At 39.6% G+C, this 20,849-nt stretch overlaps 1 protein-coding gene across 7 annotated transcripts in view; it reads left to right on the top strand.

Moving 5' to 3' along the window:
* STK33 (serine/threonine kinase 33) overlaps nucleotides 1-20,849 on the top strand; it is a 91,759-nt gene that overhangs the window by 58,077 nt on the left and 12,833 nt on the right. For all 7 annotated transcript variants that reach the window (XM_050954551.1, XM_050954550.1, XM_050954548.1 and 4 more), the window contains 4 exons: nucleotides 6,559-6,643; nucleotides 10,160-10,235; nucleotides 13,694-13,806; nucleotides 14,075-14,160. In XM_050954551.1, the coding sequence (XP_050810508.1) occupies nucleotides 6,559-6,643; nucleotides 10,160-10,235; nucleotides 13,694-13,806; nucleotides 14,075-14,160 (360 nt within the window). The remainder of the gene's footprint in view (nucleotides 1-6,558; nucleotides 6,644-10,159; nucleotides 10,236-13,693; nucleotides 13,807-14,074; nucleotides 14,161-20,849) is intronic.

Here is a 20,849-nt window from a genome sequence, read left to right as displayed (position 1 = left end):
ATTAATGTACCATGTACTTATCTATAGAATTTAATTGTAATAATTGGTCCTTGAAGGCTAATAAATCATATGTTAGATCATATACTAGCTGTTCCCCATTTTAATAGCAGCTGCTGTGTGTTATTACAACCTCGCAGAATTGAAGTGTTGGATTGCTGATCTGCTCCAGTAGATAAAGTTGTATGAGAGAACATACTGCTTATCTGTATAAACATAAACACAATATAGAACATACTGATTTATCTATGTCATATCTCATACATTGTATAATACCAATGCTTTTATAAAATGCTCTGGAAAATTCCACAGTACAAAATCCAGCCTACATGTACCTTGGTCTCCACTTTGCATAACTTATTTTCATTCTGAGAAACATAGAATTCTGGATCTTGATCTCTTCATCCAGTGTGGGACATGTGGGCTGCACCACTCTTCCTGCAAATAAGAGGCACTTCAGACTTATCATGAGTCAGAACACCCATTCTGTTCTTAATGTCCAGTTCTCTGCCTCCAGCAGTGCAAATAGAGCAGTGATTCAGTCCTCCTGGCTTATCCAGTGACAGTCTTGCTTTTATACCTCAGTTTAGAATTGCAGCAAGCAAGATCTTTCTTCTTCTTCTGTCTCTCTCTCACTCTCCTGTCCCTCAGATTTTTCTAGGCTCCATTCTTTAATAGGACTATCTACAGAGATCTTTCCCTCTGTTTACCTTATCCTCCTCATGGTAGAAGAGGTCTGATGGAACAATCTGAAGACCAAGGGAGAAAATGAGAGAGTGGGCTGTGGAGATCTTTTCATAGTTAGTGGCAGTAGAAGTGGTTGCAGGATAGGGGAGCCACAGAGACCAGGGAAGAACAGCTCCCCTGTTTTGCAGGAATTATGTATATGCAAGTACGTGGCTTATAAAAACCTTGCTCCTCATTTTCCCTTTGTCCTCTCAATCATAACCTTCCTCACCCTTTTCCTTCTCTCTCTCATCCCCTTCAACATCAATTACTGCCATTGCTGCCTCTTCCCCCACAAAAGTAATTAATTGCCCCTCACCCAACAAAATCAGCTACAGCTGCTGTCAACCATCATCTTTCTGTGGGACCCTCATGCTGTTGCTCCTGTTCCTCTCCTGAGATTTTTACATGCTTCCTTCAGCCCACTGCCTGAAGTGGGAGAATTGCTGTGATCTATACTCTGCCTCTACTCATCACCAGGCTTTCAAGACTTGTGAGTATGGATGCTGGGATCTTCACTTCCCTCTCTCTAGCCCTGAGGAATGGTGTCTGCCTGAACCTTCACTATTCCTTTGACACTAGACGGAACAGTAACATCTATGGAAGGAGTGTGGAGGCTTATTGCAGCAGCCAGGAGACAGATGCTTCTTGGTGAAGGAAGAGGTTCTGCTCAGTGTATGGTATATGCCTGCACAAGGCAGAGTCCCACACACCCCTGGGTTTAGAGAGAGTCCTGAGTATAAGGATAGAAACTCCCTTTCATTCCTGTCCACCACAAAATATGAAAGGAGGAGCTCTGCTGGGTAAAAGTTCCCAGGGTAAAACTTGGGCCAAGGACACCAGGAGAAAGGCCAGACCCAGGAATAGGACCAATCCCTCTTTCCATTCCAAACTGCAGCTGGACTTGCATCCATCCAGAAATAGCACTAGAGGGCAGGATATTCCTTCTCCTGGCAACTTCAGACATATGAACACTGGGGATAAGGCAGTATGCTGTGAAGATAGGTGCTCTTACACAACCTTGGAGAAAAAAGAAAAAAATGTCAAATCATTCTGAAGGCATTTAATAGGTTTTAGGACTAGGAATAGAGAATCTGTCCCTCAAGACACAAGGTGCACAGGAATCTACACCATATAGTAAGAAAAAGATCAGGAAAAGTTTGGTCTGAACTGGCAGGCATATAAGCATCAGGCCTTCTCATTGTCAGTCACTAATACAAAACATTACCTTTCATTCTGTCTGCATCCCCAAGAGTGTCTATGAAAGAACTGGCAGTGATATTATCCACGGAGGAGTCTAGGAACTTATCCTCTGATGGCATACTTGACAGAATGTCAGCACCAGGCACCTTGTGAGAAGGAACTACTTAGTATCTCTCCATGCTACGGATAAACAAGTTTGTAATATGAAGAATTCTCTAATCCCCCTCTTGGAAGATTGCCAATCTGGGGGTTGAGAGATACACAAGGAGAGCCAGTCTTCCTTACGCAACTCAGCAACATTCAAGCACCAATGTTTAAGGTGATTCAGAGCCAAGAGTTACCAAGGCATCCTTACATGCATCTTCTACAGTCTTACGTGGAGATTCCTGTATGGATATTGTGACATAGTTCCTCCTCCACCTTGGTGGGTCCTGCGCTTATTGGCAGATTTGCTCACCTCAGTGATCTCCCCCACAGCCTCGATCAACTCCTCCTGTGTCTGATCAGGAGTTGGGAGGTTTAGGGGGAACCCAGGCCCGCCCTCTACTCCGGGTTCCAGCCCAGGGCCCTATGGATTTGCAGCTGTCTATAGTTCCTCTTGTGACAGCTGTGTGACAGCTACACCTCCCTGGGCTACTTCCCCAAGGCCTCCTCCAAACACCTTCTTTATCCTCACCACAGGACCTTCCTCCTGGTGCCTGATAATGCTTGTACTCCTTAGTCCTCCAGCAGCACACCCTCAGTCTCAGCTCCTTGTGTCTCTTGCTCCCAGCTCCTCCTCACACACACTTCCTCTCCTCTGGCTCCTCCCCCATCTGACTGGAGAGAGCTCCTTTTAAAACCCAGGTGCTCTGATTACCCTGCCTTGATTGGCTGCAGGTGTTCTAATCAGCCTGTTTGCCTTAATTGGTTCTTGCAAGTTCCTGACTACTCTAGTGCAGACCCTGCTCTGGTCACTCAGGGAACAGAAAACTATTCACCCAGTGACCAGTATATTTGCCCTCTACCAGATTCCTGCACCCCACTTGCCTGGGTCTGTCACAATATGAATTAACGAGAGAACTTCAGGGATTAATTTTAGAGGCCAGAATCTGTCTACAAGAGACACAAAGGAAAGTAAAGATACCATCCAGAGTGATGCAGTCCCTCAGTTGGTGGGCTTATGTACATGAAGCCCATGTAATGTAAGATCCTTCCTTCACAATCCAGATACTGAACTAGCTTGTTCATCCTTTACAAAACATTTTGGCTTCACTTTTAATTCTCCACAGTCTCATTCTTGGGCAGAAAGTTGCTCTAGGTGATGATCCTGTAGTAGATAAATACTGCTAATTTTAGGGAAGAAGGAACCTTCTTTCTGTCCTACATATCTTCTCCTCCCTGTAATTTTCTCTACTCTTCTCTGTATTGCCAAATGTCTCCCGTTAGGGGAGAGATGAGGATCCAGAATGGAAAACAATTTACCAGATGATTTACTTTCTGATACTGACCTATCCCACTGGGTTATTTTTGTGATGGTCTCTCCTTGGGTCACTGTGTATAACTATCATAGTTGTATTGTGGTGTTACTGTCAGGAGTTTTACATCTATCAACTAGTAGAAATTAAATATTTCAGTATACCTTGGAGGTGCTTGTTTTCACAGATCCTAGCAGGTGCCACCCACTGCTATGAGGGGAGTCCAAGCTTTTATGCTCTAGATTCCCAGGGGTGTGTTAGAGTTTGGTGCCTGAATGGAGTTCAGCCACTGCCCCGATCTAGGAGTCCTTACGCATGCTCTCAGGGTGAAGACCTTGTATCTGGCATCCTTCCTTTGGCGTGTTGGAACTCATTCTCCACCTACTTAGCCTCTCTGGGCAGAGCACTGACCCTTCAGGCTACCCAATACTTAAACATGCCCCTTTCCCAGAACTCCATCCAACAGGTGCGAAGCTTGTGGTTTATGGTGTAACTCTCAGGGTCACACCGTAGTTGTGATACCACACACAAACACACACACACTCTCACTCTCTGTTCAGTCTGTCAACTTTATGCTCTTTATATTTTATCATGGTAAGCACAGGAGAGTGCAGATCACACAAAACAATAAAACACTATAAACACAATGTCCCTCACTAGCTTACCCTTCCCTTGGGAATTTTTGGGGGATCATCTGTGTTCTGGTAGACAGGGTCTTTCACCTCATTGCCTACCCTGGCCTAGCAACATCCTCCCTTATCTTACTGGGGTGCAAGATGGCTCTCTCCCACTTCCCCTTCTCTGTGAGTCCCTTTATAAACAACTTATGGGGTCACCTGCTTCTTTTGTTCTGCCTTCTGTTTTCTCCACTTCTCCACTTCAAAGCCCCCTCCCTTAAGACAAATAGAGGAAGTGTCTTCTCCCTGCTACAATAAAGCCATTAGCCCAAGATGTTTTACTTTGAATAGATGATAGTTGAGTGCTGATCACTCCCCATTGTCTTTGGCCTGGGAGAGACATGATGCAGCCTGCTAATTCCTGATGGATTCACATCCGTGTAGGCTTTCCATGACACAGTAATTTCATGATATAATTTCATAAAATTATCAGCAATTCAGAAGTGGTACAGACAGATCCTCAAATCATCACACTTAACTCAGGGATGAAGGATACGGCCAGTTCCCAAAGTCCACTGGACAAGTCTGAACTGCCCCCCATATTTCCAGCACAGTCCACATCTCTCTGACAGAGAGAGGTCACTCACAGAAAAGAAATCATCAAGTAACAAATATTCCATTTGTGATTTTACTGAATTAGATGATGCCCCAAGGATGCTAGAGATGATATATGGAAAACAGAAATTGCTGCACTTTTTATAACAAATTAAAAAAAAAAGCTGTAGTGTGCCGCCTTTGCTGTGCTGTCGCATCCTGATGTGCAGAGGTGACAGGAGCCTCGCACAGCCCAGCACACCTTCTCTGCGGTATGCAGCATGGCCCCAGTATTCAAAGGAAACCTTCCCTGTTCTCAGGGATGTCACATTATGGCTGTGCTGTGAAAGAAGGGACTTCTTGCACCCTCTCCCCACAGCAAATCATTGCAGAGGGTTTGACCCCCATTTTATGTCATTTGTATAGCTCGGAAATATTGTGTGTGAGGAGGTAAAGGGACAGAATATAATGTTACCCTTTCAGTATTTAACGTAAAGTTGTGAAAATGATTCCCAGTATTAAACACTCGGAATGCAAAAGAGCAAACAGCTAAGTTTAAAGAAATAAAAGGAAATGCTTGTTAAAATTAAAAAGTTGCTCACTGCAAACATCTCATGAGATACATCTCTCATTCCCATGAGAGTCCAGAGCAGTTAGCAGAGATAAATGTAACCTCAGGTGTACTTCGGAACCACAAAATATAATGCCGCTTACTCCCTAAAATAAACAGTAGTGAAGAGTCTCCATGTTAGTTCACTTTGTATTAGAGAGACTTTCTAAAGTGTGGTTAATAGCTTCTCTTTTTGTAACCTACTCACACTCACTAGTTTCCTATAGAATACACCTCTAATTTGTTTTTTTAAACAATAACTAACTAACTAAATAAAAAAAAGGTGTTTGGGGTTTTTCCAGACCAATTTTCCCAGCTTCTGTCTTCATTTCTTGGTTCAAGGAGCTGCTGGGATCCCCCTCTGAGGTCTCGATCAGACCAACAGAACGTTGCCCACAGAGCTTCCTGTAAAATTATTTTTCCATCCCCTGCCATTTTTTGTTAAAGAGCCATCCTGTGAGGTTAAGGGAGCCACCAGTGACTTAATAGGCAAGCATAAACACATTGAGTACAGTGCAGAATGTGTTAAGCAAAGCAGAGTGCAGTGGACCCAAGCTGCAGACCAACCAGGCAACTATTTCTGAAGAGCTACAGAAGAGCCTTTACCCTCTTTTTTCTGGTTCAGGCAGCTGAAGTGTGCTTTCAACAGCCCCTCTCCCCTGCTGCTGCCTCCTCCCTTTCAACTTTCCTACTGCTGTGCAAGGAACATGCAATCATTGCGAGGAGTGGACCCACATGGGAGCATGCTCTAGTCACTGCTAGAGAAAGGAGTTGTTTTTTGCAACAGTCCAAACTCTGTGCTGCTCTTAATAAACAGCTCTTTGATTTTCCAGAAGTTGGTTTTGCTTCACTTGACTTTCCTTCCAGACTTCTGGCCTTCTCCCTACTTACCCGCACCATGGACTGTATCTGATTATTGCCTCTACTATCTGTACTAGATTTTAGGTTAGCCTCCCAGCCTGCCCTATCAACAAGGAAAGCAAAATGGTTAACAGGAATTTGTCCATTGTCCGTGGTGTATTCCTTTTTGATGACCTCTGGTTCTAAGGTTACCTTTAATATCAGGAAAAACCTTTTAAATATCTTAGGCTTAGATAGTGGAACAGGTTGCCTAGCAAGTTATGTAACAAACATTAGCAGTGTTTGATACAAAGTAACAGACGTATGAAAGGAATGGGGTAGAGTCCTTCCTGCTTGAGGTAGGAGATTGAGTGGGATGATTTGAGAGGTCCAGTCAAACACCATTATCTCTGACTACAGCAGTTTTGCCACAAACAATGAACTCTAAGCTGAACAGAAGAACTTCAGCTTCATGTCAGTATGGATAGTTTCACTACTGTGTTGTTTCCTGTAGGTGACTGATTTTGGTTTAGCTGTACAGAAAGCAGGTGGTAGCGAAAGCATGTTTCAGTCTACGTGTGGGACTCCTACCTACATGGGTAAGTTCAGCAGTTCATACAATTTATGAATGTTTGTTTATTCTTATCACAGGAAGAAATGCAATTATAACTCTGTGTTCTTTCTTGCTCACAAATAGCCATGGAGAGGTGCCTATTTCTAAGCTCCTTTTGTCAGGTGCTTCCCCTTCCCTTATAGGAAACAGCATACTAGATCAGGCTAGTCTAGTCCAGAGGTGGGCAAACTATGGCCCGCGGGCCACTTCTGGCCTGCGAGACCGTCCTGCCCGGCCCTTGAGCTCCCAGCTGGGGAGACTAGCCCCTAACCCCTCCCCTGCTGTCCCCCCCCCTCCTTGCTGTCCCAGCTCGCCGTGCTGCCAGCGGTCTTGGCAGCAGGGCTGCGAGCTCCTGCCGGGCAGTATGTGGCGTGGCTAGCTCTGGCCGGGTGGTAAGGAGATGGAGAGCGGGGGGGTTGGATAAGGGGCAGCGGGTCCCAGGGGGCAGTCAGGGGATGGGGAGCAGGGGGGTTGGATGGGTCAGGGGCTCTGAGGGGGGCAGTCAGGGGGTGGGAAGTGAGAGGGGACAGATGGGGGCAGGGGCCAAGCTGTTTGGGAAAGCACAGCCTTCCCTACCCAGCCCTCCATACAGTTTTGGAACGCTGATGTGGCCCTCAGGCCAAAAAGTTTGCCCACCCCTGGTCTAGTCTGATATCCTGTCTCTGAAGTCTGTACCATATGCTTCAGAGAGAGGTGCAAGTAACTATAATGGATAATAATAATAATAGGGGAGAAGTTTCTTTCTAACCCTTGGCAGTTATAGTGACCAACTTTGTGTCCTGAAGCATGAGGCTTAATATTCCTTAAAAACTTCGTATCCTATTTTGTGTAATGTGAATGTTCACAGTATCCATATAAATGTTTAATTCATTTTTTTTAATCCTACTAAGTTCGTGGCTTCTCCTGTAGCGCTGGATTCCACAGGCTAGAAATGCATTTTGTTGAATTTTTGCACCCAGTGTAACAAGGGTAACACAGCTGTTGGATACTAACAGATTACATGACTAATGTTTGTTCAGACGTCCTTCCTCTCTCCAGTCAGCTGGAGAGCAGGCTAGAAAGGTCTGAGGTCTTGCAGAGAGAGCTCACACTGTGGATCTAAGGGAAAGAGGCATTGACTTATCCCCCATTCCCACAAAAGCAGAATCCCAACCCTTACTCAGGCCTTCAGCATGCTCATTACTTGTTACAAATTAAAGGTCCTAACTAGAAACAGGAAACTTGTGCTTCTAAAATTTCACATACATCACCACCACCCCAAACCTCCCTCAGATAAAATGGGAGGACATGGAGACCCTAGTCTTCCTAAACTATGCAAAGGAAAAAAGAGGATTAAACACTGAGGCTATGGCTATACTTCAACTGCTACAGCAGCACAGCTGCAGCACTGAAGCTGTACCGCTGCAGCACTTTAGTGTCAACATTCACTAGGGAGTTGAGAAGGGTTCTCCTGTTGCTGTAGTTAATTTGTCTCCCCAAGAGATGCTAGCTACATCAATGGAAGAATTCTCTGTCAACTTAGCGCTGTCTACACTGGGACTTAGGTCAACATAGCTATGTTGATCAATGTATACGTTTCTCACATCCCTGAGTGATATAACTGGTTTGACTTACCTTATTAATGTAGACGTGGCCTAATATTGCTTCACATAGGAACTACCTTATGAGTGGTTCTGTCTCTGACAGTGGCGGGTATCTCTGACAGTGGCGGGTGCTTCGGAAGACGTTGAAAGAAATATTGAAGTTGGTAATTATGGAGTAACATGCCCATAGGTCAAATTTGTTAAAACTCCCTTCCTCCTCCCAAATCAGTTAGCAGATGTCTTATGACCGTCTAAACATTTTTTTAATCTTGTATATTGTGGATGTCCTCATCATCCAATATCTAATTCTGTTTCAAATCCTACTGAGCTCTTTGCCTCAATGATACATTGAGGCAGTGAGTTTCACAGATCGATTGCTGACTGTGGATTGTTTAACAAAGTAAAAACAGATCTCCTTCTGGGAAAGATAATGAAGAATAAAAAATTTAGCCCCACAGGCATTTCAACCTACAAAAAAATGGTATCTCAAAATATTTTTTAAAAAGAGGGTTCTGTGTACGATGACATTACTTTGTGATCAGTAGCTAACCCTTATAGCTAATCTAGAAATAGCTGTTCTTCCTATTCAGTGTGTGTAACCAAGTACAAGCTAGGCACTTAGAAATGCTTTGGGCCACATCCTCTGGTGATGTTATTTCATTGCCTTTGTTGGAGTTACACCAGCGAAGAATTTGCCTCTCTATATTTTATTCTCTTGGAGACATGAAACTGTATGAATTCTCCAGCTCTTGCACTTTGCAATGTAGCGATCTTTTCTCTGCTTTTAATAGAATAGATTAATGGTAGTATTAAAATATTCTTAAAGTATAATAGATTAGCTAATATAATAAGGATGAGATGATATTTTGATTTATAGCTTTTGATAAATTTGGCAAATACTGACAATGGAAATACTCCTTTTAACATTTTGTGTACCAGTTGTGATGATATGACAGTATTTTAAAGTACATTCTGTAGCTTGATATCTTCAAAGCAAGAGGCAAAGGCTTTGAAAAGGAGACTTTAAATGACAACAGAATGTTAAATAGTATATTAAAATGTTATTGAGGTTGAGATAGTTGATCAGACTTTGTTGAAATGGTGGGAGAACAGCTTCTAAGGCAGCCAGTGTCAATTTGCTTCAGTGCTGCATAGGTTGGAGTACTAATGCATGAAACATTTAGCTTTCCTTTCTCTTCTGGGCCAAAACATGTCATCTTCACTGATTCTGGGAATGAAGATCTCAAGTCTTGCAGTGAACTCATGACCTTCAGTCCCATGGTGTAGTAGATAAACTACCACCAATTTGGCTCCAAAGCAGCATTTTTTAAAAACATACGGCTATATCGACGTAAAAATGATTAGTGAATAGGTTACAGTGTATGCATTTTGTAATCTAGTACACACTGAAATAAAGATATAAAGCCATTTAAGTATTCAAAAACATTTTTATTTTCAGAATTGTTAATTTTACAGTTTTTTGTACACTGTACACAATATATGTTAGACAATATGTGCTACCAAAAAACTCTTATGCCTTATGAAGAAAATGTGACTATTCTTATATATTACACTTATTTTTCAGAAAGGAAACATGTTTATGTGGTATCATGCAGTACTTTAAATCAGTATTTTATAAATAATGTTTTAACAATTTACGACTTGAAAAACAATACCACATTTAGTCACAAGTTAATGTCACAATGTCACAATCCTGTTAGCAGCTAAATGATAAAAGTGAGGACACATCAACATGAATTGTTAAAGCCTGTACATTATTCATTTAAATATCTGCTGTTGGTTCTTTTTTTCATAGGGGAATAAATTATAACACATCAGCACATTTTTCATGTTTGTGTTTAAGCATTTAAAAGTAATTTTTTCTATTATTAATATTATTTTTTCTGCTTGGTTGGTAGCCCCAGAAGTTATCAGTGCCCATGACTATAGCCAACAGTGTGACATTTGGAGCATAGGCGTCATTATGTACATGCTGTAAGTAGTTTGTAAAATCAATATAAATCTGCTGTCCCTTTATAATAAAACTGCTTATGAATTTTCATTAAAATAAAAAGTAAACTTAATTTTTTTTTACTTTGCAACTAACTCACCTTTGTTTTTTCTGCAACATAATGAAGGCCTCATCGTAGTTTTTATTACCTGTATTCTTATTTTAATTTCTCATGTGTATTGTGTTATGTGAACTTTTTTATGTTTATGCATCATCAGTTTTATAGTCCTACTTTAGGGTGTTAATGTTGGCATGGCAGTAGTTATAGTTGCACAACTTAGTACGATAGAATATATTCTAAAATGGGCATTAGAAATTGGGTGATTTGATTGGTTAATAAGAATTCTGAGCTGTGTCTGCCATCAGCACAATCCACTGCTCAGAACTTGTAAAATTCAGAACAGTGAATTGTGTTGATAACAGTCACAGCTCACAACTTCTGACCTTATTCCTTAATTAGCAATATAAATATTTTTAAATTAGCATTTTATAATCACAACGTTAGACCAATGTAGCATTAATTCACACCTAGTTGTGTTGGCAGCACAAGATCAAACATACTGTACGTGAGTTAATAGAATCCATTTCACATTTCTTTTTATTGCTTAATTTGAAAATAGTTTTAGAGAAAGCAGTAGGATATTCTTCTGTTAACTCTGTTTTTGCTAGTGGCACCTCCCTGTCCCTCATGGCACAAGTTTCTGGTCTTTCCTTAATGGGTTTAAAGACGCTATTACACCTATTACTGCCACTATTACAACTTTGACCCTTCTAGGCTGCTATTAATGCCTCCCTTTGACATGTTCCATCCTGACACCAAGTGTACTATTGCCACGACAGGCTTGGTCTCTACTTATCTGGGGGGAATAAGGTGACTCATGAACTCAGTTTTCATGAATGATGATGCACAGGACTGTCTCTGAATAATGGGACAATGCCCGCATGATGCATTTTTATATATAATTTAAGCGGAGATGTACTTTAAACTTTCCGTTTCATTTCTATTTTAACATGTAGTGATAGAATCAGGTACAACAGTAATCAATGAGGAGAGTCCATTAACGTGTAGAAATATGTTAGTTTATTGATGAATAAAGGTTTTTTGTTGCTCAGTATGCTAAGTGTATGCCTAAATCCAGTTGTGTACTGGGTAGGGGTAAAGATTTTATTTCCTATCTGCACTCAGCACTGCTTTGCAGCAGTTCAGAGGGTGCTAATATAGACAGCTAGCTAACATGTTACCCTATAGGTAAGGCTTTTACATAAGGAGGCAAATCTAGCCTCCCTCCTTCCCTCATCCATGCCCTGTGGATAGTGTATACATTGCTCATAGCTAACCAATAGCTGACAGCAGATATGGGGTACACAAACCCTGTCACTATCCAGTACTTATAGCATCATAGATTAAAATGAAGTCATGCTTAAAATTCTTTCTTTTCTTGAAATTGAGTTCCATGTGGATAAGTGCTGGGGAAGGGAGAGGAAAAAACAGTGAAGGATAAAAGAGAACACAGCAGTTTTTGTTGAAAGTGATTTTGAGATTAAATCTTTAGTGGAGGAAAAAGTGCTAAAATATTAATTTTATGTTTTACCTTAACAAAATTAAAAATTAAAACAAAGTAAAAAAAAAACCCTGGATAATAATTCTATACTTTGATACAAAGTGACAGACATCCTTCATTAGGAGATGCCAACTACATTTCAGTTGCTATTTCTGTGTTTTGAGATAGAGCTAAAAACTTAATTTATGGCAAATAATTTATTTGATGAATTTAGGCTTTATTTCTCTTTTCAAATAGTCCACGAGCAGAATTTAATCACTATTTGAAATTATTTGCCATGTAAATCTTTGTCTGTAGATTGTTCACAAGCAACTTGTTATGAATATTTGAAATTTAATTTCTCGTTGTTAGTTTTTATTCAAAACATAGGTCATATATTTCTGCTATCTGATTTGGTCATCATTCTGTAGACTCTAGTTTCCATGGTAAATCTTTCACATTTACAAGTCCAAAATTTACTTTCCATGAAAATTATATTGTGATCCCTTAGAATTTGGTGTTTCTGTGAACAGTCCCGCGGGTGAATTAGATTGTTCACAGAAACCAAACACAAAAGGGTCAAGAACATAGGCAAAGGAAATTCATTTTTTTTAATCTTTGCACAAATGTTTTCATACTATTTGCCAAGCTTTGTTCTGAATGTGTTCATTTGTTTGTTTCTTTCCACATTAGTCAGTATATAATGAATATAAAAGATAAAAATAACACAATGTAGTAATACTGTATTGTATTATTTCCTTTAAGTGTAAACTGAATTGGCAGAGATGAAGTCCAATACCATGTAGTCCAGTCATTTGTTTTAATACTGTGCTTACTCTACTATCAAGCAAGTTGTTATATAATTTATTTGATGCAGAGAAATGCCAGGGATGTCTGTATTCACAAATTATTTACACTCATGCGCGCGCACACACATACATATTTTTCTGACACTTTTGTAGATTTATTTTCTTAAATCACTTTTCTGTTGACACATTAGTTTAGATTATCCACATTCTGTAGCTCAATAAAGTGTCTAGATATGACTACATATAGTAAATGTCAAATTTAAAAAGATCAAAGTTACTTAATTTCCTATAGTGCAGTTCTTTCCTGAAAATTGACTTTGCTCAAACTGCATCATGAATTTTCATTTTTCTCTCTCTCAATGACTTTTGTCAATTTTTTTCAATTTAGAGATTTAAAAAAAATGTTTTAACTGCTAGTGCCACAAACTCAACCTGGGCTCTGAGAACTGAACTAGGCTCTTTCTGACTCATGCATTTTGGGGGCTGAGACTGTGTTAATCACTGTTTGAACAATCCCGTGCAAAATAATTTATTAGGTTTAAAGGTCTGAAGGGACCATGATAGTCATCTAGTCCGACCACCTGCATAACATAGACCACAGAAGAATAATTCCTAAATTTAGCCCAATGACTTGTGGTTGAACAAGAGCATATCTCTTAGAAAAACATCCAGTCTTGATTTAAAGACTTTAACTGATAGAGAATCAATCACGTGTCTTGGTCAATTATTTCAATAGTGTATTATCGTTGTTAAAAATTTGTACCTTATTTCCAGTTTGAATTTTTCTAACTTCAGTTTCCAGCCATTGGATTTTGTTACACCGTTGTCTGCCAGGTTAAAAATCTATGAGATATTAGTCATCTTCTCCCTTTGTGGATTGTGACTGAGACTGTGATTAAATTACCTCTTAACCTGCTCTTTGATAAACCCCTTAATCTCGCCTAGTAAAATATATTTTTCAGCTCTTGAAACATTCTTGTAGATCCCTTCTGAACCTTCTCCAGTCATACTGGTCTGTTTTATCTTGAGTATCTGTTATTCCGTCAGGGGACAATGGTAAGAATCTATTAATTGACCTTACTTTTGTTGTAGATTATGTGGTGACCCACCCTTTATAGCAAGCTCAGAAGAAAAACTTTTTGAACTAATAAAGAAAGGAGAACTGCACTTTATTAATCCAATCTGGCAAACAGTTAGTGAGGCTGGTAAGTACTAAACTATCTGACAAAACAAACACCAATAATACAAGAACGAACTCAGCAAACAATTACAGTATTTTGGATCTCCTTAACTAATTTTCTCGTAAAAGTGAGTCTAAGAAAAAAAATTAACTTAAATGATTTCATGAGCTAACTTCATCTCATTATAAGTAAGATATTCTCTACTGAATTAAAGCACTCAGAGACATTTGGGAGATATGTTGGGTTTGTTATAATTAACAGAAATGAGATTTATCAAAGTGTCTTTTTTTAGCTAAACATGTACTGCAGCTACTTCTGAGAGTAGATCCTGCCCACCGAATCACAGCTAATGAATTGCTTGATAACCTGTGGATAACAGTAAGTTTTGAGTTTTTTCTAACTGAATTTTGACGTTCCAGCCATGCCTGCTGTATCACCTCTGTCCTTTCCAATAAATAAACAGACATAGCCTCCTGTTTAGGTCTGATCCAATTCCCAATGAAGTCAGTAGGAGTATATCCACTGACTCCAGTGGGCTTTGGATAAGGCCCTTAGTTTCTTACCAGAGCCTGAGACTGCGTTTCTTACCCAGGCAAATTTATGCTGACTTCAAAGGGTGTTTTATCTCCATAAGGAAGTACAGCATCAGGTCCTGGCTGATTAAATCTCACAACATTCGTGTAATGTTGGTCAATATAATTATACCTGTTTTTTAGATGGGCAAATTGAGCCACAAAACAAAAGTGACTTTCCCTAGATAAATGAGTTACAGAGCCAGGAAGAAAACCTAGGAGTTCCAAACCTCTAAGTTCTGTTATCACTGCACTATGATGCAGAAGATCTACACTATGAGAATATTAAACACTGAGGTGGTTATCAAAACACATGCACACCATTATGCAGCTCATTGGAAGGTCAGGCAGAAGGGATGGAGATGGGGAGATAGCAACAGAATAGTAGTGGTAGCTATCTTTATTTGCTCTTGTAGCTGGGCTCAATGCTAAGGGGACACAGAGGCACCTGAGGCTTATCAAGAATCATTGGCTCTGTAGGGGAAGTAGAACACCTCTATATGTTACTCAGAATGAGCTACCAGTTCCTCATCACTCCTTCAGCCACAACAGAGCCACTCCAGCAGCAATAAAATGGCCCTGCTCTAGCTGAACAGGGAGATCTCAGAGGAGACAATCAACTGCTGTCACGTGAATTCTTGCGGCAGGGCCATGGCTGACCCTGACACTCTCTCAGTGGCCTGTGAAATGTGATGACACCTATATTAATTCTGCCTTGACATACCAAGAGAACCTCTCTGTTCTGTGCATCAGTAAACTGTGGACCTGGAAATCTGCTTTCATTGTTGGTTTGTGGCTCACCAAACTGTACATTAGTGGAGTTCTAGTGTAAATCATGTATAGGAGCTACAAAATTCAAACAGAACATTCCTCTAATTCATAATAAACCTTTCCTTTTCATACTATATATTTCTTGAACACTAGACTTAATTTACTATGTTCTTTTTCATTTAAAAAGTAGGCAGGAGACTAGTTTTTCTCAGATCTAGCTATGCATTTTCCACAAACAAGCCCCACGTAAATTATTTTTATAATTACTGGTAGTAATTATGTGTCCAACACCTGCAAATTTAGTTTCAGCACAAGGCAGTAACCCAGATTCTCTGTCAAGTTTGGATTTTTATAGATGATGGGATGGATTTTTAGCCCAAGATCATATTGGCTTCTGCTATCACAGACCTTGACAACAACCTCCCACCTGAAGGAAGTCCGCTGGTCAGGGGAGTGTAGTTACAGAAGGCATCTGCAATCACTCCTCTGTCCTCTGTGTACTGAAAAGTAGGGACCAGGGGATGTGCTGATTTAAGAGAACCCCAGGTTCAAGGTTCCAAGCATAATGTAAAACTGTTCTCTCATGACAAAACTCTCTGGAGCCAGTAGTGCTGCAGACAGCAATCTCTCTCCTACCACCTCTTATAAATTAAGCTGTGGGAATGCATAACTGACCTCTAAGAAAATACCCATGTTAACTGACTCTGTTTAAAGAATGGGTGCATTTAACATGGCTGTTTCCCTAAACTTAGATGGGACTTCTGTTGAATATATGTGTTTAGACCTGAGTCCTGCAACTGTTTTTTATTAGTAAACTGTTTATTTAATTTGCCCCAAACATTTGTTGTCTTGTACATGAGACTCTGATATTGTGACATTAGAAGAGGAGTAGTTAAATGTTTTTCAGTTTCCAATAAGAAACTCGCTAGATTTGCTAAGGAGTGTAGAGTGAGGAAGTGAGGACTTTCAGTGATAAGTGATACTGCTTATGTGTTGTCTTCAGTGTTCCTTAAGATGTCTGAGGGATCTGTAGCTCCTGTTTAACTTCAGTGGGAGTTGTAGGTGCTCAGTGCTGAAAATCAGGCCACTAGTTTCTACTTCATGCTTGTGCTTTGATAGCATTTTTGATTTTTGAAGTGTCCAGATGGGTAACATGAAAGTGCAATATCATGTAGAGATTTGTAGTGCATAAAAAAATTAAAAATTAACCCCTCGGTGCCAAGTGACACATGAGTTCCTGCATAAGAGTTAATGCATTTGGCATTACAATTTCCCACCAGAAAATCTCAACCACCTGTACCCAGAAGTTATACAGTCACAAGTTAGCCTGCATAACAGAAAGAGACATGTCAAAGATAATTGTGGCAAAATAATAAACAAAATTCACTGTAGAATTACATTGCATTTACAGGTAAATCAGCAAACCTCAAAACCAATTTTAGATAGTAATTATCACAGAAGTTTTTCTGTTGTCTGTTTCAGACGATATGTAGTTTGGCTTCGGGCTGTGCAAAGGATTGCTGATTAATTATTTACAAATACTTATTAAAACAATTTTATTTCTAGTTTTGATTATTTTTTATATACATCATTTTGCTGCTTTTCCCAACCCTTTTCACTTTCCCTTTTCATCATCTGAAAAAATAGGCAAAAAAGAGACCGGAGTAGAGGACTCTTGTTAAGGTTAGATGAAGGAGAATAGTTGTATGGCAACTAAGATGTTGTTGTGTTTAAAGGATCTGCTGGTACATTATATTTTGCACATGGTTGATATAATTCTCTTTAGGAATTTTTAGAACCAATATAGTTTATTATTATGTGCATAGTTTAGTGCAATCCTATAATTTCCTATCAACTGTTCAACCTTAATACTTTCACATAACCTATATTCCATTTCCTTTCTATCTAGTACTGTGTATTTTAAGCTTGAAGGTGCTACATCTCTTTTTTGCTTCACCGTCCACTGTGAGAATGTCTGATGTGTTTTCTCAGCGCTGAGACTGGCAGAGGGTGCTGTTTCCTTTCAGACAAGGGGTTTGGATTTTCCCCTGCTATTAATGTTTTTTTCCTTGGTACAGTCTGTGAGCACTGTTGAAGGTGAACTCTTCCACAGTTTGGATGTTTTATCATTTTCTGGTACTGTGATACAATTTTTCTGTGATGAAATTACCAGTACATTATCTAGCTTGACGCGGAACCAGGAGGTACAGCATTTTTCTGAGTATAAACTTCCACACACAGAATGAGATTTTTTATTTCTTTTGGCTACAAACTTCTCAAAATCAACCTTCATTAAAAAAATCTCTGCTGTCTAATATATGGCCCCAATTCTGCAAAACATTTAATCACATGCTTAAACCCATCCCTATTCTGCAGATTACATAAAGGTGTGCCTCACTCCCATTTAAGTCAATGGCATTGAAGCATGTTCCTAAAGTTGTACAATGCCATAAAGCCCAGATTTTTAAATATATTTAGGCATTGCCTCAGAAAGGAAGCTAAAGGATCAGGTTGTAACTGATTAACTCGTACAACATTCCTGTAAAGTAGATTGGTATTATTTATATCTATTATATAGATGGGCAAATTGAACCACAGAGAAATTGTGGCTTTCTCATGGCAATTAATCCATTTAACTGCCTTAGGAGCCTAACTGTGAGCTTCTAAAGTGATTTAGGAGCCTATAGTCTCCAAAATCAGCTAGTTTTTGCAACACTGAGCAGAACAATGACTAAACGAGTTTTTTAAATAGTTTAGGTACAAAATAATCCCGACAATAATATTGGTCCATGGAAATGGTAGATTTATAAATAATAATACAGAAAATGCAGAGTTGTTCAATAAATATTCCTGTTCTTTATTTGGGAAGAAACAGATGATATAGTCTCATCATACGGTGATAACACTTTTTCCATTCCACTAGTATCTCTGGAGGATGTTAAACAGAAGCTACTAAAGCTTCTAAGCTTTCTGAATCAGCAGGTCCAGATTCAAGAGTTTTAAAAGAGCTAGCTGAGGAGCTCAGAAGACCATTAATACTGATTTTCTATAAATCATGGAGTACTGGGGAAGTTTCAGAAGACTGTAAAAAAGCTAATGGTGTGCCAAATTTTAAAAAGGGTAAATGGGATGACCAGGGTAATTATAGGCCTGTCAGCCTGGCATTGATCCAGGCAAAATAATGGAGTTACTTATATGAGACTAAATTAGTAAAGAATTAAAGAAGGGTAATGTAATTAATGTAAATCACCATGGGTTTATGGAAAATAGATCCTCTCAATCTAACATGATATTTTTTTATGAGATTATACATTTGGTTGCTAAAGATAATAGTGTTGATGTAGTATATTTAGACTTCTATAAGGCATTTGACTTCACAACATTTTCATTAAAAAACAGGAAGGATATATAATTAACCTGATGCACATTTAGTGAATTAAAAACTGGCTAACTGATAGGTTTCAAAATTAATTGTAAAGGAGGAATTGTCACCAAGCAGGTCTTTTTCTAGTGGGTCGCACAGGGATTGTTTCTTGGCCCTATCCTTAACATTTTAATCAATGACCTGAAAGAACACACATCATCATCACGGATAAAGTTTTCAGGTGACCCAAAAATTGGGGGAGTGGTAAATAATTAAGATGACAGGTCACTGATTCAGAGCCATCTGGGTCACTTGGTAAACTGGGCACAAGCAAACAGTATGTGCTTTAATAAGGCTAAATGCAAATATATACATTTAGGAACAAAGAATATTGGTCACACTTCCAGCACAATGGACTCTATCTTGGGAAACTGTGAATCTGAAAAAGATTTGGTGATTGTGGTGAATAGTCAGCCGAACATGAGCTCCCGATGTTACAATGTGGCCAAAAGAACTAATGCAATTCTGGGATGCAAAAACAGGAGAATCTCGAATAGGAGTAGAGAGGTTATTTTACCTCTGTATTTACACTGGTGCAATCATTGCTGGAATAGTGTGTTCAATTCTGATGCCCACAATTCAAGAAGGATGTTGATAAATTGGAAACGGTTCAGAGAAGAGCCACAAGAATGATTAAAGGATTAGAAAACATCCTTTATTGTGGTAGGCTCAAGGTGCTCAATCATTTGGTTTAAAAGAGAAGGTTAAGAGGCGACCCGATTACAGTCTATAAGTACCTACTTGGGGAACAAATATTTAAAAATGGGCTCTTCAGTCTAGCAGAGAAAGATATAACATGAACCAATGACTAGTAGTTGAAGCTGAACAAATTCAGACTGGAAGTAAGGCATACACTTTTAACATGAGAGTAATTAACCAATGGGACAGTTTACCAAGGGTTCATCCCTGCAATTTTAAAATCAAGATTGAATGTTATTCCCTAGGAATTATTTTGGGGCTATTTTATGGCCTGTATTATTTAGGAGATAGACTGGAGGCTCACAGTGGTCCCTTCTGGCCTGGGAATGCATGAATATATACCTTTAAAATTCCATGCTAAGTGCTTAGCTAAATAGGGAAGGACTGCTGAATCAGGGCCCTACAGAGAAGTCACTCCCTTCATTAAATAACCAAAGGAAAAACATTAGTGTTTTATTGTCCTTAATCCTGTCTTCCTCCCCATGTGTCGCAGCTGCAGACCGCCCTGAACACATTTGGAACCTGTGTGCTTCTGTTGCACAGGAAACAGGATGTGGAGGCACCACAGAAGGCCCACCTTGCTTCTGTGCCACAAAGCACAACTCTCTGTGGATTTCCTTCTGGTGTGTGGGAGTGGCAGAGAGATGAAATGTGGAAATGGTAGCGAGATTACCTAGAGCCACTGGAAAAATCCCCAGTGGGAAAGGGATGGTAAATAGCTGAGGTTGGAAAGATGGAAAATGTATAGCCCAAGTGGAAAGGCCACCTCTGAAGACATAGACATAAAGGCACAAAGGCTTCCATAGCTAAGAAAGAAAGAACAGTGTCTGCAGTTAGAACAGATGTTAACGTCCTAACAGAGTTTAAGATGATGAAAACAGACAATTATATCAAATAAACAGCAGATCAGAAGGAGGTGACAAAATGCCGAGTTTAAAAAAAAAAACCCTCTCCCTATATATGAAATGGATGCTAGACAGATGAACAGAGACCAATAAAGAATTACATAATACTTAAAGAGAACATAACAAAAAGTGAAGTGGGAAAACTTAAATAATAAAACAGCTTACCTTATGGGACAGATTACCAAGGGAGTTGGTGGAATTGCCATTATTACTGATACTCACTACTAGATTTGATCCATCTCTATCAGGAATAATGATCATGATATTATCAGTTCTGGAAAAATGCAAAGGAGTGATGTGACAGGGTAAAATGTCCAGGAAAGGGATAAGGACTACCTGTCTGTCACATAGCCCAACCAGGTATTTAAGGAAAAGGTATGTCCTTTTTCTGGGGGCTGAGAGAGGCCAGGGGAAACACTCTGGGGACTGCATCCTGTGTTGGTCAGAGAAATTGCTTTGTTTTAGTGTTACGAGTTTTGTGTTTGAACAATAAATTGTGCCCGGAAGCAGACGCCTGCAATAGACTCAGGCATGGCACAAGTTCTTTCCTGGGATGGTGAGATAGCACACCAGCTTACAGAGAGACTAAATGACCCATTTCACAATAATTTTAACCCTATGACTTCTGTGATTCTATAGAGCATGCATTTGAAAAGAGTGATGAAGGTCAAAGCATTTAAAACGGAGATGGGACTT

The sequence above is a fragment of the Gopherus flavomarginatus genome, chromosome 5 (assembly GCF_025201925.1).
Source record: "Gopherus flavomarginatus isolate rGopFla2 chromosome 5, rGopFla2.mat.asm, whole genome shotgun sequence".
Lineage (NCBI taxonomy): Eukaryota > Metazoa > Chordata > Testudines > Testudinidae > Gopherus > Gopherus flavomarginatus.
The sequence above is the reverse complement of the archived record's forward strand: the minus strand, read 5'-3'. Positions and strand labels throughout refer to the sequence as shown.